Source organism: Panulirus ornatus, chromosome 32 (genome assembly GCF_036320965.1).
Source record: "Panulirus ornatus isolate Po-2019 chromosome 32, ASM3632096v1, whole genome shotgun sequence".
Lineage (NCBI taxonomy): Eukaryota > Metazoa > Arthropoda > Malacostraca > Decapoda > Palinuridae > Panulirus > Panulirus ornatus.
In genome coordinates, this window is record NC_092255.1 from 7,277,726 (window position 1) to 7,297,903 (window position 20,178).

A 20,178-nucleotide genomic window follows, 5' to 3' on the forward strand; every position below is an offset into this window, starting at 1 on the left:
AGGGAGTGTGATAAGGGGGGGGGGGTCACGTGGCGGGGGTTGACCTGGGTAACTGGGTGCGTCTTGATCCAAGAGGCTCGAATCCACCCTAAACAGTGGTTTGCAGCGCCATTTGCACATTGTCTGGTCCAACAAAACTAAGAACGCTTTTTTTTTTTTTTTTTTTTACGTTGGACGTCCAAATGCGGACAAAATTTCTCAAGGCTGCACCTTAATCTAGATATAGAAAAGTTAATGAAAAGGAAAAAGAAAAGAAAAGAGAGAGTATTTACGAATTCATGAGGAAGTGAAAACCCTGTCTTCTGAAATGTGCTAAGTCGTAATTACTGGGAAAGACATGAGAGAGTAGAGAGTTACAAAGCTTTGAGATGTATGGAAAGAAACAGTTATCAAAACGGCCTACCTATGTATAAAAGCTTTAAAAGCTATGGAATATCCTTAATGAATTTTAACCTCAAATTTCAGTCAGTATAATATTTAAGGCCGAGGATAATATTGATAGTTTATCAAGATTTAAATGTGTTCAGAGACATTTACAGGCGTTTCTTGTATACGCATGTAGTGGGGGAAAAAAAAATAAGAGACTTGAATTCTTGGAGAGCTGATTATATGGGTCGCTCGGTGCAAGCGGGTGCTTAAATTGCCAAACTATCTCTTTCGATCATTATAAATCACTCATGGGGAAAACATTCATCCCATTTCAACGTCGATGTTTTCAGTACTGATCTGGCGTGCGTGGAAGCCAGACGTCCCAGTTGTGGAAGCAGTATATACAAAAGCCATTGATTAACATGAAGACTCTACCAACCTTTTATGCTTCTGATCTTCAGTCTGGTAATATATGCTTGGAAATTGTGTGGTAGTTTCGCATTTCGGATGATTTATGTAATGTTTTCTTTAGAGCTTTTTTTTATCTTATGATTTCTTCTGGACGTTAGAATAATTTCATTTTTTAGCTGACTAAGAAATCTACATTATTTTCAGATCTTTAGACTTATTCAACTTGCTTTTCTGTAGATTTATTAGGTTTTTGGGAATAGACTCAGTAGATGAATACATCCAGTTATCATTTTGATGTTTTTCAGTGACTTTATATTTACCGCACTGGTATTGTCTGATCTATCTAAATTATGATGAAATTATCATGATCGAAACGTTAACCAATAAACAGGATAATCCTAAATTACGTTGGTCTTTCGCCATGACCCCAGGACCTCCTCATTATGGCGCTCCCGCTGCTGCAAGACTGCGCTGAATTCAGTAGCAGGGACAGTATAGACTCCGGAAGCGAGAAGCTTTTTGACGAGACTCTAATGTCTTTCGTCAGCTGACAGTGATAAGGAATTGAGTTATATTTAAGTAGCATTATAGGTGTGTGTAGTGTGTGCTCAAGCTCACACACTGAGGAATACTGTGATAATAAGTACATCTACAACCCCATGGTGGTCGAGTGACGAACTTGTCTGTAGAATTTAAACCTACTTAGCAATATGTTTTGTTTTAGGTATGTTTGATGATTAATAAATTATGAATTAGTGTTATATGATTCTGTGTGTGTGTGTGTGTGTGTGTGTGTGTGTGTGTGTGTGTGTATCATAATACAGTGAGCAATCTTGATATGGGTATTTGATAAGATTATAATTATCTGAAAAGACGTTATTACGATGTGTTTACAGTAGTTGTTAAGTGTATTGATACTTAACGTAGAGTCCCCTCGGTGTTGTATTTAAAGTAACACTTTTAAAAGTATTGGTGTCTTTCCTTATAAACTTAAGTTACAATTAGAAAGATATCAGTCGGTGTTGCTGTACTAAATTCATTGTATCTATGACAAACGCATTAAAGAACTAGTGTTTATTTTATTTGATTTAGTCTAAACAGCAAGACAAATATGGTTATAAGTGTCACTGTTATTGTTGTGTAAGTGCCTTAAGTAGCGTTGTCGTCTGGGTATTGTTGTGTAAGTGCCTTAAGTAGCGTTGTCGTCTGGGTATTGTTGTGTAAGTGCCTTAAGTAGCGTTGTCGTCTGGGTATTGTTGTGTAAGTGCCTTAAGTAGCGTTGTCGTCTGGGTATTGTTGTGTAAGTGCCTTAAGTAGCGTTGTCGTCTGGGTATTGTTGTGTAAGTGCCTTAAGTAGTGTTGTCGTCTGGGTATTGTTGTGTAAGTGCCTTAAGTAGCGTTGTCGTCTGGGTATTGTTGTGTAAGTGCCTTAAGTAGCGTTGTCGTCTGGGTATTGTTGTGTAAGTGCCTTAAGTAGTGTTGTCGTCTGGGTATTGTTGTGTAAGTGCCTTAAGTAGCGTTGTCGTCTGGGTATTGTTGTGTAAGTGCCTTAAGTAGCGTTGTCGTCTGGGTTGCAGCAAGCGGTGGAGAACGCGCTGAGGTACTTCCCTAAGGAGTGTCACAGCGAGCTGGCTCCTGAGTTCGCCCAGGAACTGCGTCAGTATGGCCACATCTACATGTACCGCTTCCTGCCCAACATCCAGATGAGGTGCGTCTTGTACCGTTGTTGTTGTGCATGTAAAGTAAGGGACGAGGAAGGAAAATGAAAGCCAAGAAGAAGGCACTCAGCCTTCCTTGCCTTGCATGTGTTTGTGTTCGATTACTTGGCTTAAGGTTATGATGTCTGTGTGGCTTGTTTGTACTGTGTCTCTGAGATAAAGACCTTAAAGGAGCGGAGATAATGACAATGTTCTCGTTATTTCTTAACTATTTATAATACTTTCTGTCAATGAAATAACGACAATCCTTGTGATATCACCAAAAATATTTTGTCATGAGTATTTTGAAGTAATAAATTACTTTACCTAGATAATTTTCCGACAAGTTTAATAGAGTGAATCCAGAACTCACAGCTTCGTTATGATTAAGATAACGTGTATTTACCTGTGTCATGTGATTGTAAGGTGATGGTATGTCGCATGAAATGCATCAGGAAATCGAGATCAGTCTTATGTAGTCCTCTCTACACTGTCCCTTGAGCTCACCACGGTTTTCGCTACCCGGTGTGTGGCCTTACTACTCACACCCCACCTCACTGTGGCTCCCACACCGGACCTTCACAACCCCGACGCCTCATCTTCATGCGTACACTCAACCTCTGCAGCCAGTCCTTGCCTGCACCCTGGTGTTCACAAAGGCTTCCTTCACTCATTTATAACCTCAAGGACTCATTACAACTCCTTACAACTTGTCTGTCTGTGTACCTGGGTCTCTGGCCAGTCTTAAGCAACATTTGCTCCTTGTTGCTGTTGCTGCTCCTAATTTTCACATATACCAGCCGCTCAACCACGATGACTGCACTTGATCGTCTCCTTTAAGCAGATCACTTGACGACACATGATACCAATACACCAGCCCTTACTACGATCACTTCACCACACATGATACCAATACACCAGCCCTTACTACGATCACTTCACAATGCCAATACACCAGCCTCTCACCACGGTCCTAACATCCATTCTTCTTCCACCAACTCCTTAACATAGCCTCGACCACTAACTTAACAGCCTCGACCACCAACCCCTTAACATAGCCTTGGCAACAGCTAATCTCCACCTTAATACTACCTGGCCTTGATGCCGCCTCGCACCAACAGAGCCTACCCGGTGGAGCAGTACCCAGCCAGGACGAAGAAGGCAGCAGCGGTGATGCACATGATCATGAACAACTTGGATCCCCTGGTGGCCCAGTTCCCGCAGGAGCTGGTCACTTACGGTGGCAACGGCCAGGTCTTCTCCAACTGGGCTCAGGTGAGACAGCTACACTGATATCTCTCCCAGGTGAGACAGCCACACTGATATCTCTCTCAGGTGAGACAGCCACACTGATATCTCTCCCAGGTGAGACAGCCACACTGATATCTCTCCCAGGTGAGACAGCCACACTGATATCTCTCCCAGGTGAGACAGCCACACTGATATCTCTCTCAGGTGAGACAGCCACACTGATATCTCTCCCAGGTGAGACAGCCACACTAATATCTCTCCCACGTGAGACAGCCACACTGATATCTCTCCCAGGTGAGACAGCCACACAGATATCTCTCCCAGGTGAGACAGCCACACTGATATCTCTCTCAGGTGAGACAGCCACACAGATATCTCTCCCAGGTGAGACAGCCACACTGATATCTCTCTCAGGTGAGATAGCCACACTGATATCTCTCCCAGGTGAGATAGCCACACTGATATCTCTCCCAGGTGAGACAGCCACACTGATATCTCTCCCAGGTGAGACAGCCACACTGATATCTCTCCCAGGTGAGACAGCCACACTGATATCATACTCAGATGAACTAAAGAATTGATATCTTACCTGATACATCAGTAGGACTTTATTTACATAAGGATCATACGTGATACAGTCTGAAGTAAACAAATATGTCTCACATCGTATCGATTATCTTAGTGTTTTGTTATTATTTTAAGATATAATTATTCATTAGGGTTCCCACCATATATCTAACTGCTTTGGAGGCTGTGTTTCTATAACGAATGCTTTCAGAGACTATAATGCAAACCATCTAAATAGCTTTTTTGTTAAGTATATACATAATCGACGTAATCTACGAACATAAGGAAGAACATACACCATCAGTTTTTCATATATATCATTCTGGATAAACTTCGTAGATTTCCTGTGTTAATATCAGTTCCATTTTCTTATATTAATGCCAGTATAACACACGGTTTGTGTACTATTTCCAAAGTAACACACTGGTTTTGTATTATTTCCAAAGTAACACATTGGTTTTGTATTATTACCAAAGTAACACATTGGTTTTTTATTTCCAAAGTAACACATTGGTTTTGTATTATTTCTAAAGTAACACATTGGTTTTGTATTATTTCCAAAGTAACACATTGGTTTTGTATTATTTCCAAAGTAACACATTGGTTTTGTATTATTTCCACAGTAACATATTGGTTTTGTATTATTACCAAAGTAACACATTGGTTTTGTAATATTGAGACTGTAACACATGGGTTGTGTACTACTGACAGTGTGACACATAGGTTGTGTGTTATTGCCGATGTAACGCTCGGGTTATGTATTACTGACAGTTTAATAAATAGGTTGTTATTATTGACAACGTAACACATGGGTTGTGCCGAAGGATCTATTAACCTCCTACTCTTCTTCCTCCTGTTCCTAACTTCCTTTGGCTCTCCGCATCCTTAAGAATTCTACAAGAAACTCTTCGCAAAGTCTTCAGCTCTTCGAACCCGTCCTGAATGGAAACTACATACAAGAAACTCTTCGCAAAGTCTTGCAGCTCTTCGAACCCGTCCTGAATGGAAACTACACATGGAAACTACACATACCTTTGTCTCCAGCCACTTGGGCATGGATTTCAAACTGTAGGGGATATCAGTCCTCGAAGTCACACATTTGCTACGCGTCCTTAAAGATTAAGAACAAAATCCAAGACTTAAAAATCCATCCAGAATCCCTAACTGAATCTTGAAAATGTATCGTAACCGATTTATTTCTGGAAAGCGAAAAGAACCATTGTCGCCTTAAATAGCGCGGGTCGATCCTACACAAAGGGCCAGTCCTGATTCCTGTCCTTGAAGGAATTGAAAAGTGTTTTGAAGAATTAGTGTCGTCAGATTTCGTGTCACTAAGTGATTTTGTGAATCATTTGAACGATACGTCGGTTACGATCGCAGGTGCTGGCTGTTCAAAGGCGAATGTAAGAATTTTGAAAGAGAGAGGACTTTCCACACGCCTTATGAGCTTAAAAGGAAATGGCAAATTTACCGATGTGCTTAGATTTTTTTTATTTTTTATTTTTTGGACAAAATTCTTTGTGTCGTAAGTTTTCATCTACAAGACGATCAAACGTAGTCATCGTCCCGAAGACGTTGCTGGTCATGTGAGTCATCATAAAACACCTGAAGAAGGCGGTAATCAAAAAATGTTTTTCGATTGGTGGTTATAACTTGACGTTGACAGCCTCACTCACCCTGGTCATGCCTTAGAGCCCAAATAACCAGCCAAATTATAAAGTTTATAAGGAGTTACACACTAAGACCTGCAGAATAAATCTTGTACAGTCAGAGACGGGTCATCAAGTAGCAAGCCTTGGATATGGTGAATCTCCCAACATACTACCACAGTCTTTCGTCAACTCCTGTCGAATGTTGACCGCGTTCTGTTGTATATCTTAGATCAAACCATTTTGGTACGTGCCTCTGGCTTTACCGCCTCTCCTGTGACATGCCCACAACAGAAACTTGTGTCGGCCATAAACATCAGCGTTATTATAAGAGTATAAGTTGCGTTCTGCTACTGACATCTTATGGCATCTTCTCGGGAAAGTTTTATATGTGTGTGTCAGTATTGGGATATCAGGGTGTATTCCCGGAGACAGACAGGGTGTATCCCAGTGAGCATGCTGACTCTCGGCCATGTTACTCCCTCATCCGGCAGGAGTGGCTTGGTCTGGTATATCAGATCAGAGAACGTTCAGTTCGTCGCCTGACACACGCAGCGGGCTCTACAACTCTAGCTTCGCTCAGTCCCTTCCTTGCGGGGTGGCATAGGGTCATAAACCAGCAGTTGGTGGTCTCCTAAGAGTAAGACTGGATTCCTTGATGTGAAGGACCACTCGAGAATATTCTCCTTCACATCGATGTACATGAACTCCTGCTGCTGGGGTGTTACCTCCCTTTTGCGTGAATCTTATGGCCATGAAGGAGGAAGATACAATATCGAAGATGAATTCTGAGGATGTCACAGTCGCCCGTTGTAAGATAACTCGGTTGGTCGACGGTGAGCGAAGACAGACTCATCCTTGTCCTGACTTTCGCTTAATCATCCCACCCAAACCAAATCAACAGTTGGTTACCAAACTTGTCATATTTAACCTTGCATCCCCAAACTCTCAAAAAGATGCTTCAGGTTTCAAACGTTATGGCCATGCAAATGTAACACTGCTGGTCATTTGTGTCTCGGTGCTTTAGATGTAGTTAACAAGGTCCATTCTGCTGATAACTGGTCTTCAGAAAAGCCCAGTGCTAGAAAAGGAAAGCGGGAATTTGCTCCGTGAAGGCGACTGAGAATATATCTTCAGGAGAGACGAGGAATAGTTAAGATGACCACTTACTTTTGATGATTCTTTTGCGTCTGTTTTAAGAAATAGACCTCCAGTGTGTACTGCCGGGACACAGGCTGGACCTCGAACTGAATCTTCCTCACTCTAACCTCATCATCGCTTCCCCTCTCCGTGCCAACTCGGACTCGCTGGTGGACTTGACCAGACTGCAACCCGCTCCTTCTTCACAGAAATCTCAAGCTCAACAGCGAAGACGAAAGACCTGACGTCAACCTTTTTAGTCTTTAAAACAGACCGATGACGTAGACAATGAACAATTAGTTCTTCGAGAGATGCAGAAATTAAGAAGAACCAGAGAACAGAATATGAAATTAGATAAATAAACATTAAAAAAGATGAGGAGGTGTTTTCATAGTAAGATTGTGGAATGGAATGAAATACCTATAGACATTGTTAATACAGACAGCGTATAGAAGTTTTAGTTGTATGTTAAAAGACTTAAAAGAAATAGGGGCCACATCAGTGTAAAACTCACTTCCTAAATTTTAATTGTTATAAAAGATGTACATAAGATGAAGCCCCTCGAGTGTAAAACTCTCCCTACAGTGCTAATGGGTGACTGTCAATGGGCACTTACTTAAACACACACACACACACACACACACACACAGACACACACACTCTTTGCCCACACTCAGCCCAGGTGTTCATCCTCACTTCCATCGAGGCTGGTCGAGAAATGGGTACCTGGCTTAGGCTAGTGTGTGTGTGTGTGTATGTATACACACATGGGAATATATCCATGGTATATACGCAAATAGGAGTAAATACATGGTACATATATACACAAAAGGTTAAGAGACGGGGGGCAACACGAGCGTAAAACCCTCTCCCCGTAACACACAAATAATGAATAGGAAAATAGGCAGTAGTTGAGAATTAATGTTAACTGTTATCGTCCATCCTGCCGTGGTTGTGGCGTGTGGTATAGTTCTGGCTGGTGATGCACTACCTCTCCGTCATGACGGAGGAGCAGACACTGGTGCTGTACTCGGGTCACCCGCTGGGGCTCTTCCCTTCCGACCAGCGCTCGCCCAGGGTCATCATCACCAACGGGATGGTCATCCCCAACTACTCCTCCAAGGCCAACTACGACGACATGTTCGCCATGGGCGTCACTATGTGAGTGATCATGCACGAGAGAGAGAGAGAGAGAGAGAGAGAGAGAGAGAGAGAGAGAGAGAGAGAGAGAGAGAGAGAGAGAGAGAACAAGTGGGTGAAGTGTTAGAAGCAAAGGGGAGAGATATAAAGGGTGAAGAGAGGAGTGGGGGAGTAGTCAAAGAAGATAGAATGAGAGGGAATGAATTTTGTACAGTTATGTAGTCTGCAGTGTGTGTGTGTGTGTGTGTGTGTGTGTGTGTGTGTGTGTTCTTAGAGCTGTGTTTCATGCAATTCACATAGGTTTACTTTTGAAAGGGTTTATAACCAGGTAGGTGAGGTGTGGTTTAGGATGGAGCTCCTGAACTGTTCGTAGAGGATTCTAAGGGATTCCTCTCCTTGTTCAGAACTCGTGCTAGTAAATGTCATGATGCTCTTAAGGGTTGTCAGTGGATTTCCGCTTGGGTTGGAGACATTCTCTTCTGAGCGAAGTTACCTTCTAATTATGGTATGATGTGATTTTAAGGTTATATGTATAGGAGAGGACTCGCATTGTGGTCTGCAGGAGGCGGTGGTAAGTCATGTAGGTTGAAGGAACTGCTTCTTAGGAAACTCCATTTTAGGAGAAGAGTTTGGAGATGAAACCTTCGTAACACTTTCTTGGCAACCAAATAGGGAGTTGATTAAACATTTTTGTCATTTTGTGGAGAGTTGTAACTATGTTTCGTGTGAGGATGTGTTGAATGACGGTGCCGAATGCTTTGTTGATAGATATCTATGGCCTCTGTGTGGGAAGGGTGGGTGTGTTCACTTGAAGCCATCTAGGATGTAGTAGGATTTGTATACAAAGTAGTAGTGGAGTGATTGAGTCATAAGCTGTGTTGTGTAAAGAATGGGATATTCTGATTTGATTCTGTTGTGGGTCAGTTCTTAAGGAGTTTGGATGTAGGCGACAGCAGTGATATGGGGAAGTGGGTTGAGGGGGAGTTGTGTGATCTGAAGCTCTTCAGTATGAGTATTATGCAAACAAGTATCCAGGTATCTAGGATTATGTTGAGTAAACAGGATTAGTTGAGATGGCGAATGTGCTTTATGTGGAAGTTTTATTATGCTGTCAGGGCGTGTTACAGGAAAATTCGTAAGTCACTGGTAGCGTAGAATGGATCAGCATCTTTTTTTTTTGAGAGTCACTGGTAGTGAAGGGTAGGTCAACATTTGTTTTTATGGTGAGTCATGTGTAGGTTATCATGGCTGTCGTTGGCTTGTGTATCATTTTTGTGTAGCAGTTCATGATTGTTGTAAGTTCTTTGGGGTTTGTGAGTTGTTTGGGAGAAGGGATGTTGGTTTGATCTGGAAGCGCTCCATCTATGGAGGCTGGGGAGCTCTAGCAAGTGTAGACTTTCTTTGTCGTTTGCCAGGGTTGGTTGCTACGGGTATTGTAGTTCATAGTCTTCAGGAAAGTGTGGCAGTGTGCTGTTTGCCTTGCAGTGTTGGGGTTAGTGATGATGGTAAGTGAGGTTTGTATGTATTCTGTGATCTGGTTTTGTCTGAGCGTTAGTTTTCTTTGCTTTATGAGGTTTACCACCTGCATGGGTATATTGTCTTCTATGTCTCGTTGGTATAGAAAGTGCTTCCTGCTACCTTGGTTAGTTTAGTTGAAATGTGAGATGGCATGGCTAAGAAGGGGATATGATCTAAAAGAAGTTTTGGAGTTTGGATTAAATGTAGTGTGACTGCTGTCCAGTCTGCTTTGTGGTTGTGTAGTTATAGAACTGAGAGAGGCTGGGTCTGGGTATAAGTCTAGTTTCTTGGATGGAGGTTACGTGTCTACTATGCTCTTGGAGGGGGGTTGAGTACTTCAGTGTTTATTTCCAATACCATTGGTAATGAGTAGGGAAATGTTTAGCATGTGAATGGGTCCTGTGAAGTAAAAGGGTTACCCTGTGCTGGGTTGAGTGAAGCATTTCATGTCGTATTTTTTTGTGTTTGTGTTGGGTTTATGAAGTTTTGGGAGGGTGTTTAAGTCGTTCTTTTCCAAAAGGTTGCTGAACACCTACAGATATAAGTTGTACTTTATAGATGTGTTTGACATGGTGTCATTGAAGGCAAATGTGCTTTCTAGTTATGGGAGTTTGACTTTGTAGGCAGAGTACTATGGTGATTAATGCCACTGGCTTGCATGAACACCTAGGAGATGATGGGTGAGGTCTCAGGGTCCAACTGTGAAAAAAATGTACAAAGTTGTGTAAAATGCTTAAGTATAACGCATATTATGGCACAATGGCTGGGGACAGCTCAAGGCTTCACTCCTCGCAGGAGTGGGGAGAAGTGAGTTCCTTTGAGACAGGAAGCTGGTTGCAAGGCTCCTTGTGGAGCAAGAAGGGCCTCGACATGGCTGTAATCCTTTTGTCTTGGACGATGTTACAAACTTGCCAAAGTTGATTTCCTGCTCATTGCATAACCTCCTTCAGGTTGAATTTAGTAAAACACACACACACACACACATTTATATATAAATTTTTTCCATATATATTTGCCCTTTCCTGCATTGGCGAGGTGGTGTCAAGAGCAGGTGACTGAGCCTTGGCAGGCAAAATCCTCACTTGGCCTGTGTCTCTGTTTCCTCTTCTGGAAAGTCAAGCAGGAGGGGAGGATTCCCACCCCTTTTGTTCACCCACTGCTTCCTGCTCAGGAGTTCCTTCTACTTTTATGAGGCTCCTGCACCACTCAGGTAGCTGGCCACGTCCATCAGTTGGGACCACAGATTATAAAGTGCTGTGATATTGTGTGTGTGTGTTTATGTGTAAATAATGCAAGGCAATTAAATAATAAGTGCTCAGTGTCTTCTTTATAGTACTTGCAGTGTGGGCATGAAGCCTTTTGGGAATGTTGAAATGGTGTTTATAATGTTGGATTGATGGGTGATGTCTAGAGCATAAGCAGGAGAGTGTGCTTTGTGTTTGTCTGGGGATTGTGGTTCCTGATATGTATTTTTGATGTGATGGAGTTTAAGACTATTTAATTGTGGTTCCTGATATGTATGTTTGATGTGTTGGAGTTTAAGACTGTTTAATTGTGGTTCCTGATATGTATGTTTGGTGTGTTGGAGTTTAAGACTGTTTAATTAAATACTAGTTAATGGTACATGGTGAGACATTGCTCCTCTCGTTAACACCATCATCAGGCTCTTTCTGTCATTACATACCCAAGCATATGTTATCACCTTGTAGCTGCTGAAAGGATGCTATCATTGAAAAATTAACATCAAGTTAATGTTAAAAAGGTACAGTTTTTGATAAGTTATATTCTCTAGGTATGGCCAGATGACTGCAGGAAGCTACTGCTACATTGGACCCCAGGGTATCGTCCATGGCACTACTGTAAGTCACCCTTTATAGTTCATCTCTTTTCTGTAATTGTAGTACTAAATGGCTATCATAGAGTTTTTGCCTCCCGCTTGGCAACATCATGCTGGATGATAATGGTCACCTATGTCTGGGCTTGTCCAACAGAATGAACATTTCAACATTTTTACTGGTCAAAATCGAATTGTGGGCAAGATTACGTTTGAAATTTCATAACGCTTACTGATAAAGAGAAAAAATTTATAAATAATGAAAAAATCAGTCCGGTTGGCATGGTATGCACTTCCTTGCCAGTAATGAACTGCATCCTTGGTAAGAAGTATTTCAATTATAATTCTATGAAAAACAAATTTCTTTGTGAAATTGATGTCTGATAGGATGGTAGTAGTGCAAGAGTTGATTTTATTCACCCTGTGCCAATGCACCTAGAATAAAGGCTGATCTTTGTACTTTCATACATTTCTAATAATGTCATGAGCCAGATGTGGACTAGGGGCCATAGTTGGCCTACCTCTGCACTATACCCTCTCTTGGTGATTTTAAGAACAATATCTCAAGTGGTCTGTGGAGTGTTCCAACCCACTCTCTTAGGCTTCATCAGAGCCATGCACCTTATATGGGTTAAGGGCCTTTAGTAGTCAGCTTATATCAATACTATTCATTTCAGTGCTTTCAAAGTCCTCTTCCTCAGCCCATCTCACTGATGCTGGTGGCTAAATTGTCCACCATTGTGAATAGTTTTTTTAACAACAAATCTAGTTTTCTAGTATAACTTTTAATCATTTACATCTCTTTTAGTTTGTTTTGGATTTAGTTTGGTGACTAGAAATGATCATCATACTCCACATGAGGTCTAACCAGGGCAATGTGAAGAAAGAGTAGTATATCTTTCACTATATAGTTCAACATTTTTAACACTAAAAGCTCCAAGGCCTTTTCCTTCTCATAGTTCTAATGATGATTTGCTGAGCATTTCATATTTGATGGAAAGGAAAAGTGGGACAAGTGAGGTCGAGAAGTAGAGTGAAGTATGTGGGTAAGAGTGGCCATAAGCTGCTGATGTGTATATAGTTTTGTAAAGACAAATGCATGGAGGAGAATCTGCATGACAGTTGGAGATGGTATACTGAGTCAAAGGTATATGGATTGTCTGGTAGAGTGAGGTTATTATTAACAAAATATCCAACTGGGAATGGTATGAACAGATTCAATAGAAGACCAAAAGTGTGGTAGAATGGCAAGACTGTAATGTGTGTGAAATGGATGTCCAAAAAAAAATATGCATGACTGGTGTTTGGAGGTTATGATTAAGCTTCTTTATAGTACATATGAAAAGATATGTACTGTTCCCTAAATGCATTTGTTAGCAGATCTAGACTTAGCATCTTACCTTCTGGCATACATAGACAAAAGTATTACATTCCACATTTTATTACAAAGTGCTGGAACTGTAAAAATGTAAATACTAAGAATGTGCATTTTCAGGGTAATAATGTATGAAAATTTTTACATTTCTCTGTACAAAAATGTCTGTCAGAAAATAGTAAGCTATAAATCTATTGAGATTTTTTTTAAAATTACTAAATCCAGGTCTTGATATCAAATGTGAAGCCTACACAACTAACTGGAATGCATACTATTTAGAAATATATGAATCACACAGTAGGTCAATAGATGTTTGAAATGTTTCTTAAGTTTTCCCATCACCTTCATACTTTTCCATGAGATCTCGTATACTTAGTTCTTCTTCGCCCTCATTGAGACACACCTCAAGTGGTAAGAACTCTCCAGGTTCTGATGCCTCAAAATCTGAATCTGAGTCCAAATCAATCACTTCCACTTCAATTGGAGCTCTTCTGCTCTCATTATTTGTATCCCTCCTGCACTGGCCTACACCAGAAGGCTTATGTAGAACACAAGTTCCTAAGCTCATTCCCCTGGGAGTATTGTTGCTATTGTGGCTGTCTTCTTCATTTTGAATTTTGCAATGCAATTGAGAATGGATTTCAAAATTAAAAGCATGGGCAAACCTCTTGCCACAATTCTTACATAGGAAAGGCTTTTGAGTGATATGTGCTCGCTCATGTGCCCTTAAGCTGATTGAATTAGTGTATACTTTTCCACATTCCTTGCAAGTAAATGTTGGTGGGTGAGCCATGACATGGTTCTTAAAGCTCCCCAGTTGAATGTAAATCTTGCCACACTTTCTGCATTCATATGACTTTTCATGTGAATGGATCTTGTAATGGGTTTCAATACAACTTTCATTGCTGAACTTCCTCTCGCATACACCACATTCGAATTTGTTTATGCCTGTGTCATTCATGCGATGATAGTTGAAGTAAAACTCCATCTTAAATGTTTTGCCACAATCCTGGCACTCGTAAAGCTTCTTACCATCATGCATCCGAGCATGAATTCGAAGAGCCTGTGGGGCAGAGAAACTTCTGCCACATTCAAAACATTCGTATACTGCATGCTGAAGGTTCTCATTCATTATGCCACCATAACACCAAACATAAATTAAGATAAACCATTGGGATGGAGTATATTCCCTTCAAATGAAGTATCTTGTACATTAGTTGGATTGTACTGTAATAATAATAAGAAAATTTACATAATATGTGAATTGACAAGCTTCTAATAAATTATAAAATTTGCAATAAATCTTGACTGAGAATGAGTAATATGGTTCATCTAAGGTTAATAACTGGCAACATAAAAACATAAACTTTATAAAAATCTTAATACTAATATTGTACTTATGTTTAATGTAATTACTAAAGTGTATTACAACTTTAAGAAGCTGTGTCTATAAAGCCATTCTAAATACACTTTCATGTAATTTCAGATAGTTTATAAAACATACAATGAATAACAACACAAAATTCATAACACCACATCTAAATAAATTTTAATTGATGTTCAAAACCAATAAAAGTATAAAAAATGACTAGTCTATTTGAGCACACCTTCATTTCCAAGAGAGTATAAATATACAAATAATTACAATCAAATTCTATTCAAGCTACAGTCTAAGGGTACAGAGTATCAGTAAATCACAAACATTTAAAAAATTAGAAGCTAATAATAGTTTAGCTTAAGCTTCTTAGAAAGATATTGAATTTGTACAGTCCAAAATCTGAAGTCATTGCAGCCATCCTGGCAAATGTGCGAATGGCTGCCATTCAGTATGAAGGTAGTTGCATGCTGATCTTGCGTTGTATTCCATAGGTCACTTGTAGGACTTCTGCTTGGAAGACCTCCTGCAGCTGCAAACAGCAATGATATTCAGTGAAAAATATGCCTTCTTAAAATGGATTAATGAACCAATAATTCAATGAATACAGTAATTTCAATAAATGCACAGAGTTTGAAATGAAGGACCAATCAGGGTGGTACATGAAACAATGAAACACTCATTAGAGATGGTAAACTACTTGTAATGGAGAATTTGGATTCCCATAGTGACTGGGTCTCATAGAGACATGAGTTTTTAGAATGTATACTGGCAAGTTTCCTTCATAAGCATATTTTGTTTACACTATGATGAGAGGGAGTGATACACTTTTATTATTAGACCACTCATTCTAGCATGGATGTTGAGAGCATTATATATGCTCTGCCAGGTGGAAGAAGTGAGCATGGAATGCTATAGTTTGAATATGTGAAAAGAGGACATTATAAGAGCAAAGGTGAAACTGTACAGACGTCAGTAATTTATATGGTAATGTAAACTGGAAAATGGAATTCAGTAGCCAAGAACCAGGACAATGTGTTGAGAGTTTCTGTGAAATTTTCTGTGAAGTAGAGGCATGGTTACCTCATGCCTTCATTATAGAGGGAATGGTTAGAAAGAGGAAGGAATGGTTTAACATATGGCGTCACGACTCAAGGAACTTTGAAATGAGCAGTGGCAAAGATTGAGATGACGCTTTAACCGGCTAGCATTGGCATGGTATACGAAAACACAAAACAAGTATAACAGGATTTTATGAAAAGAGGAACAAAGAAACTGAAAAGAATATTGTGGACACGGTGGCTGAAAATCCAAAACTGTTCCGTAAATTTATCGAGCCAGTTGTCAGTTAGGGAGAAGCTAGTGATTCAGACAAATACTGTTGAGGATGATGTAAGGATATATGAAGAAATGAAGAGCAAGTTCAAAAGCGTTTTTGCAGTGGAACTCACTGTAACCAAAACACCAGCGAGATGATATGGAGAGAGGGTTTTGGTAATCATTGAGTAGTCTAGAAAGAATATTAACAAAATGTTAAAAGGAATTGACCTATACCAGGCTAATGGTCCTGATGAAATTTCATCATATATGCCAAAGAGTTGAGCACGATCAAATAATTTTTGGAGAAGCTGTTTCAGTCTGTATTTGGTAAAGTGGTAATATTTGTAATGGGAATGCCTTTAAGGACACTGTTGTTGATGAGGAGGGGGAAGAGGCTAATCCATTGGGACATAAGTTTGCAATGATCTCACGGTAAACGGTCTTACCTGATAGAATAACGGATAAAGTGACTCTGCTGCCAATGAGAGAGAGGGCTTTGGTAGTAACGTCCTCTCCCTCGACCCCCACAAATTTAAGGTGTACTAGTATGACTATATTTCCTCGTGTGACTATGCTGTCAGTGATAGGGAGGGTTTAGATAGTAATGCATCGCTCTTTCGAGTATCCCAGCTAACTCATTGAATATCCAATTCCCTTACCCTTGGAGCAATCCATTAGGTAGTAGGCTCTTGGCAGTAACCACTGAGGCTAAAGTGGTGCCTGGAACCACCTTAAAACTTCCATGTTAGGATTGCTGGTCCTGGTTTCTGTTTGCTTTGACAACTCTTAATACTCTAGATCTGCTTTTCATCTCTAATCCTTCACGATGTAACTACACAATCTCGCCCCCAGTTTATTCATCTGACCACATTCTCTTAAGTGTATGTGTTTTAATGGCAACTCCCCCTCCAGCAGCTCCTTCTAAATGTAAATATTGGCACCTCATCAAAGCTGACTAGAATAACTTTCGAATATGTTTTTCTGGCTTTCCTTGGGTAAATTACCGTTTCTTATGAGGTAATGCTTCTGTGTCCTTCAGATGCATAACAGAGATTATTGTTGCACAAATAGGAGCATTTATCACTTCTTCTTCCAAGCCGATCTCTTCTTAACTCCATGGTTTTACACCGTTCCTGTTCTGAGGCCATTCAGGCAAGGGATCAGGCATATCAGTCTAAGAAAAACTCTCCCTCCTCCGACAACAGTTTTATCACTGCCTGTAAACACTACAAGTATGTTATCTGTAAGGCAAAGCATTCCTTTATTCAAAGGAAGTGTGATAGCCTCTCTTTGTCATCTGCTGATAGTTTTTTAGCTATGGGCATTGCTGACAACTTCTGTCATTCTACCTTCCTATCACTTTTCTGTTCTGATGGTACTATAACTGTGCTTCTGAATTTAAACCTGTGCTTGCTGATCTGTTCTGTTTCTGTTTAAGAATAAGAACATTTCCTTCTTAGAAGTATGAATTGATCTCACTGATCACCAATATGGTTTAAGTAAGTTGAGATCCACTGTGATATTCTTTCCTATCTTACTAATGTTTGGTCATCATCCCTAAAAGATTTTGGGAAATCCCATGTAGTTGCCCCTGATACATCCAAAGCTTTTGACAGGTTGTGGCATTGGGATCTCATTTCTAAGGTACCCTCTTTTGGTTTCCTTCCCTCACTTTGCTCTCAATTAGACTTCCTCTTTGGCTGATCTGTCTTCATGGTAGAAGAAGGATCAGCATATCCCTCTTTCTCCCCCATATTTAAATTATATGTGTAGCAATTTTTGTCAGATAAAGTACTAATCTAGGATGCGAGTGATGCTGTTTTTCACTGGTGGTTTAGTGGATGTGAAAAGAATAAGAGTGGTGCAGCATGATCAGGACTGTTCTTTATTCTGCATTAACAAATAAAACATAGTAGTGAGGGTTATGAAGTCTAGGGAAATGTGAAACACTTATTGCAGAACCTATGAAAACCTCACCCAATCTTCTCTCGCAGCTAAATTTTTTTTTTTTTAATGTTACTGCTGATATTTATCAATGAGATTTTTGTCTGCAACCAGAATGTGTTTCTCTGGTGTGTTCACGAGGAATTACACATTATGTGCATTCGCTATTTGCCTAAGCATGAAACAGATAGTGGTCAAAGTAAATAACCATTTTATCTGCATGAATTGTCAGGTAACACAAAAGATATGGTAAATTTGGACTGGTTGGAAAGATTAGATGAGGTTTTCATACATTCTTTTAATTTGGTTTTTAAAAGTGCTTCACTAAGTTTACCAGCCCCACATATTTCATGATTTTCATAACTCTCTCTGTTCTGGTATTAATTCATCAATGCAGAATATAAAAGTACACCAATCATACAGCACCACTCTTATACTATTCTATAAACATTAAATTGCCATTGGAAAACAGTACCACTCACATTACAGTTGTAATAAAGTGGCGTCCCTAAACTGTTTCTTTACATCTAACAATTCATGAAGTACATTTTTTGTTGGTGTCTTAAGTATTCACATAAAATTCACCCAAGTGATTAATCTTTGCTAGCAATAAAGGGTATCAGTTTCCACAAGTGGACTACCGGTATGTTCAAGCATTTGTACTCTATATTATCTCCAAAGGAATCATGAAAATATGTATATTAGCTTACTCCCAGCCATTATATTACTGTAACATTTGAATTATACCTTTTCATACTAGTATAAAGGAGGGAGATCTGAAAAGCGAAGCTCTGTAAACTCCTTCGTTAATTATTCATGCAGTACTGTGGGCCATGTATACGTGTATCATTTATGTGTTTTCATCATCTGCAATATATCTGTACAAAAAAAATTCTTTTTAAAAGTCATTCGAAGATAATACCTGTGTTTTGGTGCGAAGTTAGGTTTATCACCAGTGTATAGCCCTTCCAGTGTGGGTTTGGTTCCAATAATGCGATTGAACTGTCAACAATCACAAACCTTATGATCTTAAACCGTAAATTTAAAAGATCTGAAATAATTCCAGTAGTATGTTATTTAATCATCTGTCTGTAGATGATGTTTATTTCATGCATGTTAGCTGTAGATGATACGTCCAATACAACTTCATACTTCAGATTTTTATACATTGAATTCATAAGACTAAGTCACCCGAACAAACTTAAGAAGACTTAATCTAGTGATATCTGGCATTAAGCATTGTTTGTATTGACATCTCGCACATGATTGCATAGATATTTAAAGTTTAAAGCACTAACTTCTCCTGACTCACAACTCAGACAGACACAGAAATATGGTACAGACGTTTAGATCATGATCAATTGTAACAAAAACTCTACCTTTACAGCAAAACTGTGGCTAACTCGTAGTCGTTAACTAACGTAATCCCAGCTCGATCAATGAAGTGTTATCCATCCTTTCCCCAAGCCAACGAACAATACAATTTCACAATATGAGTCCCATATTAAGGGTTTCCTCGCGCAGTTGTTCTATTCATTTTTAAGTTATTGGCGTACGTGATTGCCCCAAATAGAATATCGTGTAAATTGATTATCTGATTACAGAGGCAATCAGATAAGTGCTGTGCATGTGAACCTGACTTTATTATTGTTTGTAGCTGTAGATTTAAAGAACGAGGTTATGAAAATATGTACAAAATGCTTGAGGAGATAAAGTTCAGATATCTTACCCTCGGATCAGAGTCAAGCATTTACACTGAGTAGTGTACAGCATATGCATGTCTAATTTTTTTTTTTCGGTTGGCAATGTTTTATAGACGTGTGTGTGTGTGTGTGTGTGTGTGTGTGTGTCTGTGATTTCGGCAGCTGTACGTATGAGGAAGAGAATTTTTCACTCGTGGGCACCTGTCTTTTGATTTTCATCCATGGGTGTATATGTATGTCTGTGTGTGAGTGTATATGTGTAATTATATGTTTGGACGCTACTGAAAGGCGTTGCATCCCTTAAACTCTCTTTGTAGGCCATTACTATTTGTGTTCTGAGAGAGTGAATGGGCCATTTATTTTGCCTCGCCTTTTAACCTTGTATATATATATGTATTTATAACCACGTCTTAATTCATATGTGCACACACACACACACGCACACGCACACTTTCTAGCCTATGTCTGCTATCATTTATCAATTAGTTTTGAGGGGAGGATGAATAGCTGGGTTGGCTGTGGGGTGACTGTTGCGCCCAGGGTTCGAACCCAGGCAGGCCCCTGCATGAATCCTGGTCAGCGGCGTTAAACATTACATGACGGAGGTCCATGTGTGTGAGTGACAGTTTCGTCCTATTACACTGGCGAACATACTTCAGCAGTATTAACAGTATACCTCTTTAAACCCGGATGATAGGCTGTAATCATGCCTCTTGGCTAAAGAAGGTAACTAGAGTTATTAGTCTTTATACCTAGGTGAAGCCAGATTACATTACGACTTCAGTAAGGGTTATATGGCGAATGTTCGTGTGAACACTCGCCGTTGTGTCCTAGCGACGAAAATCTCTGGCGGCAGATCCTGACAGCCTTCAGTGACGTCACTGT

General features: G+C 39.9%; 2 protein-coding genes across 2 annotated transcripts in view; one reads left to right on the forward strand and one right to left on the reverse strand.

Moving 5' to 3' along the window:
* Nucleotides 1–2,332: 2,332 nt before the first annotated feature.
* Nucleotides 2,333–20,178, forward strand: part of LOC139759032 (urocanate hydratase-like) — a 50,476-nt gene continuing 32,630 nt past the window's right edge. The window contains exons 1-4 of the mRNA XM_071680937.1: nucleotides 2,333–2,488; nucleotides 3,599–3,752; nucleotides 8,055–8,245; nucleotides 11,535–11,601. Coding sequence (XP_071537038.1) covers nucleotides 2,457–2,488; nucleotides 3,599–3,752; nucleotides 8,055–8,245; nucleotides 11,535–11,601 — 444 coding nt within the window. The 5' untranslated portion in view covers nucleotides 2,333–2,456. The remainder of the gene's footprint in view (nucleotides 2,489–3,598; nucleotides 3,753–8,054; nucleotides 8,246–11,534; nucleotides 11,602–20,178) is intronic.
* Nucleotides 13,002–18,620, reverse strand: LOC139759033 (uncharacterized). Its single transcript, XM_071680938.1, has 2 exons — nucleotides 18,513–18,620; nucleotides 13,002–14,858 (listed from the first exon to the last, which is right to left on the reverse strand). The coding sequence occupies exon 2, from the start codon at nucleotides 14,081–14,083 to the stop codon at nucleotides 13,277–13,279; it is 807 nt and encodes a 268-aa protein (XP_071537039.1). The 5' UTR covers nucleotides 14,084–14,858; nucleotides 18,513–18,620; the 3' UTR covers nucleotides 13,002–13,276.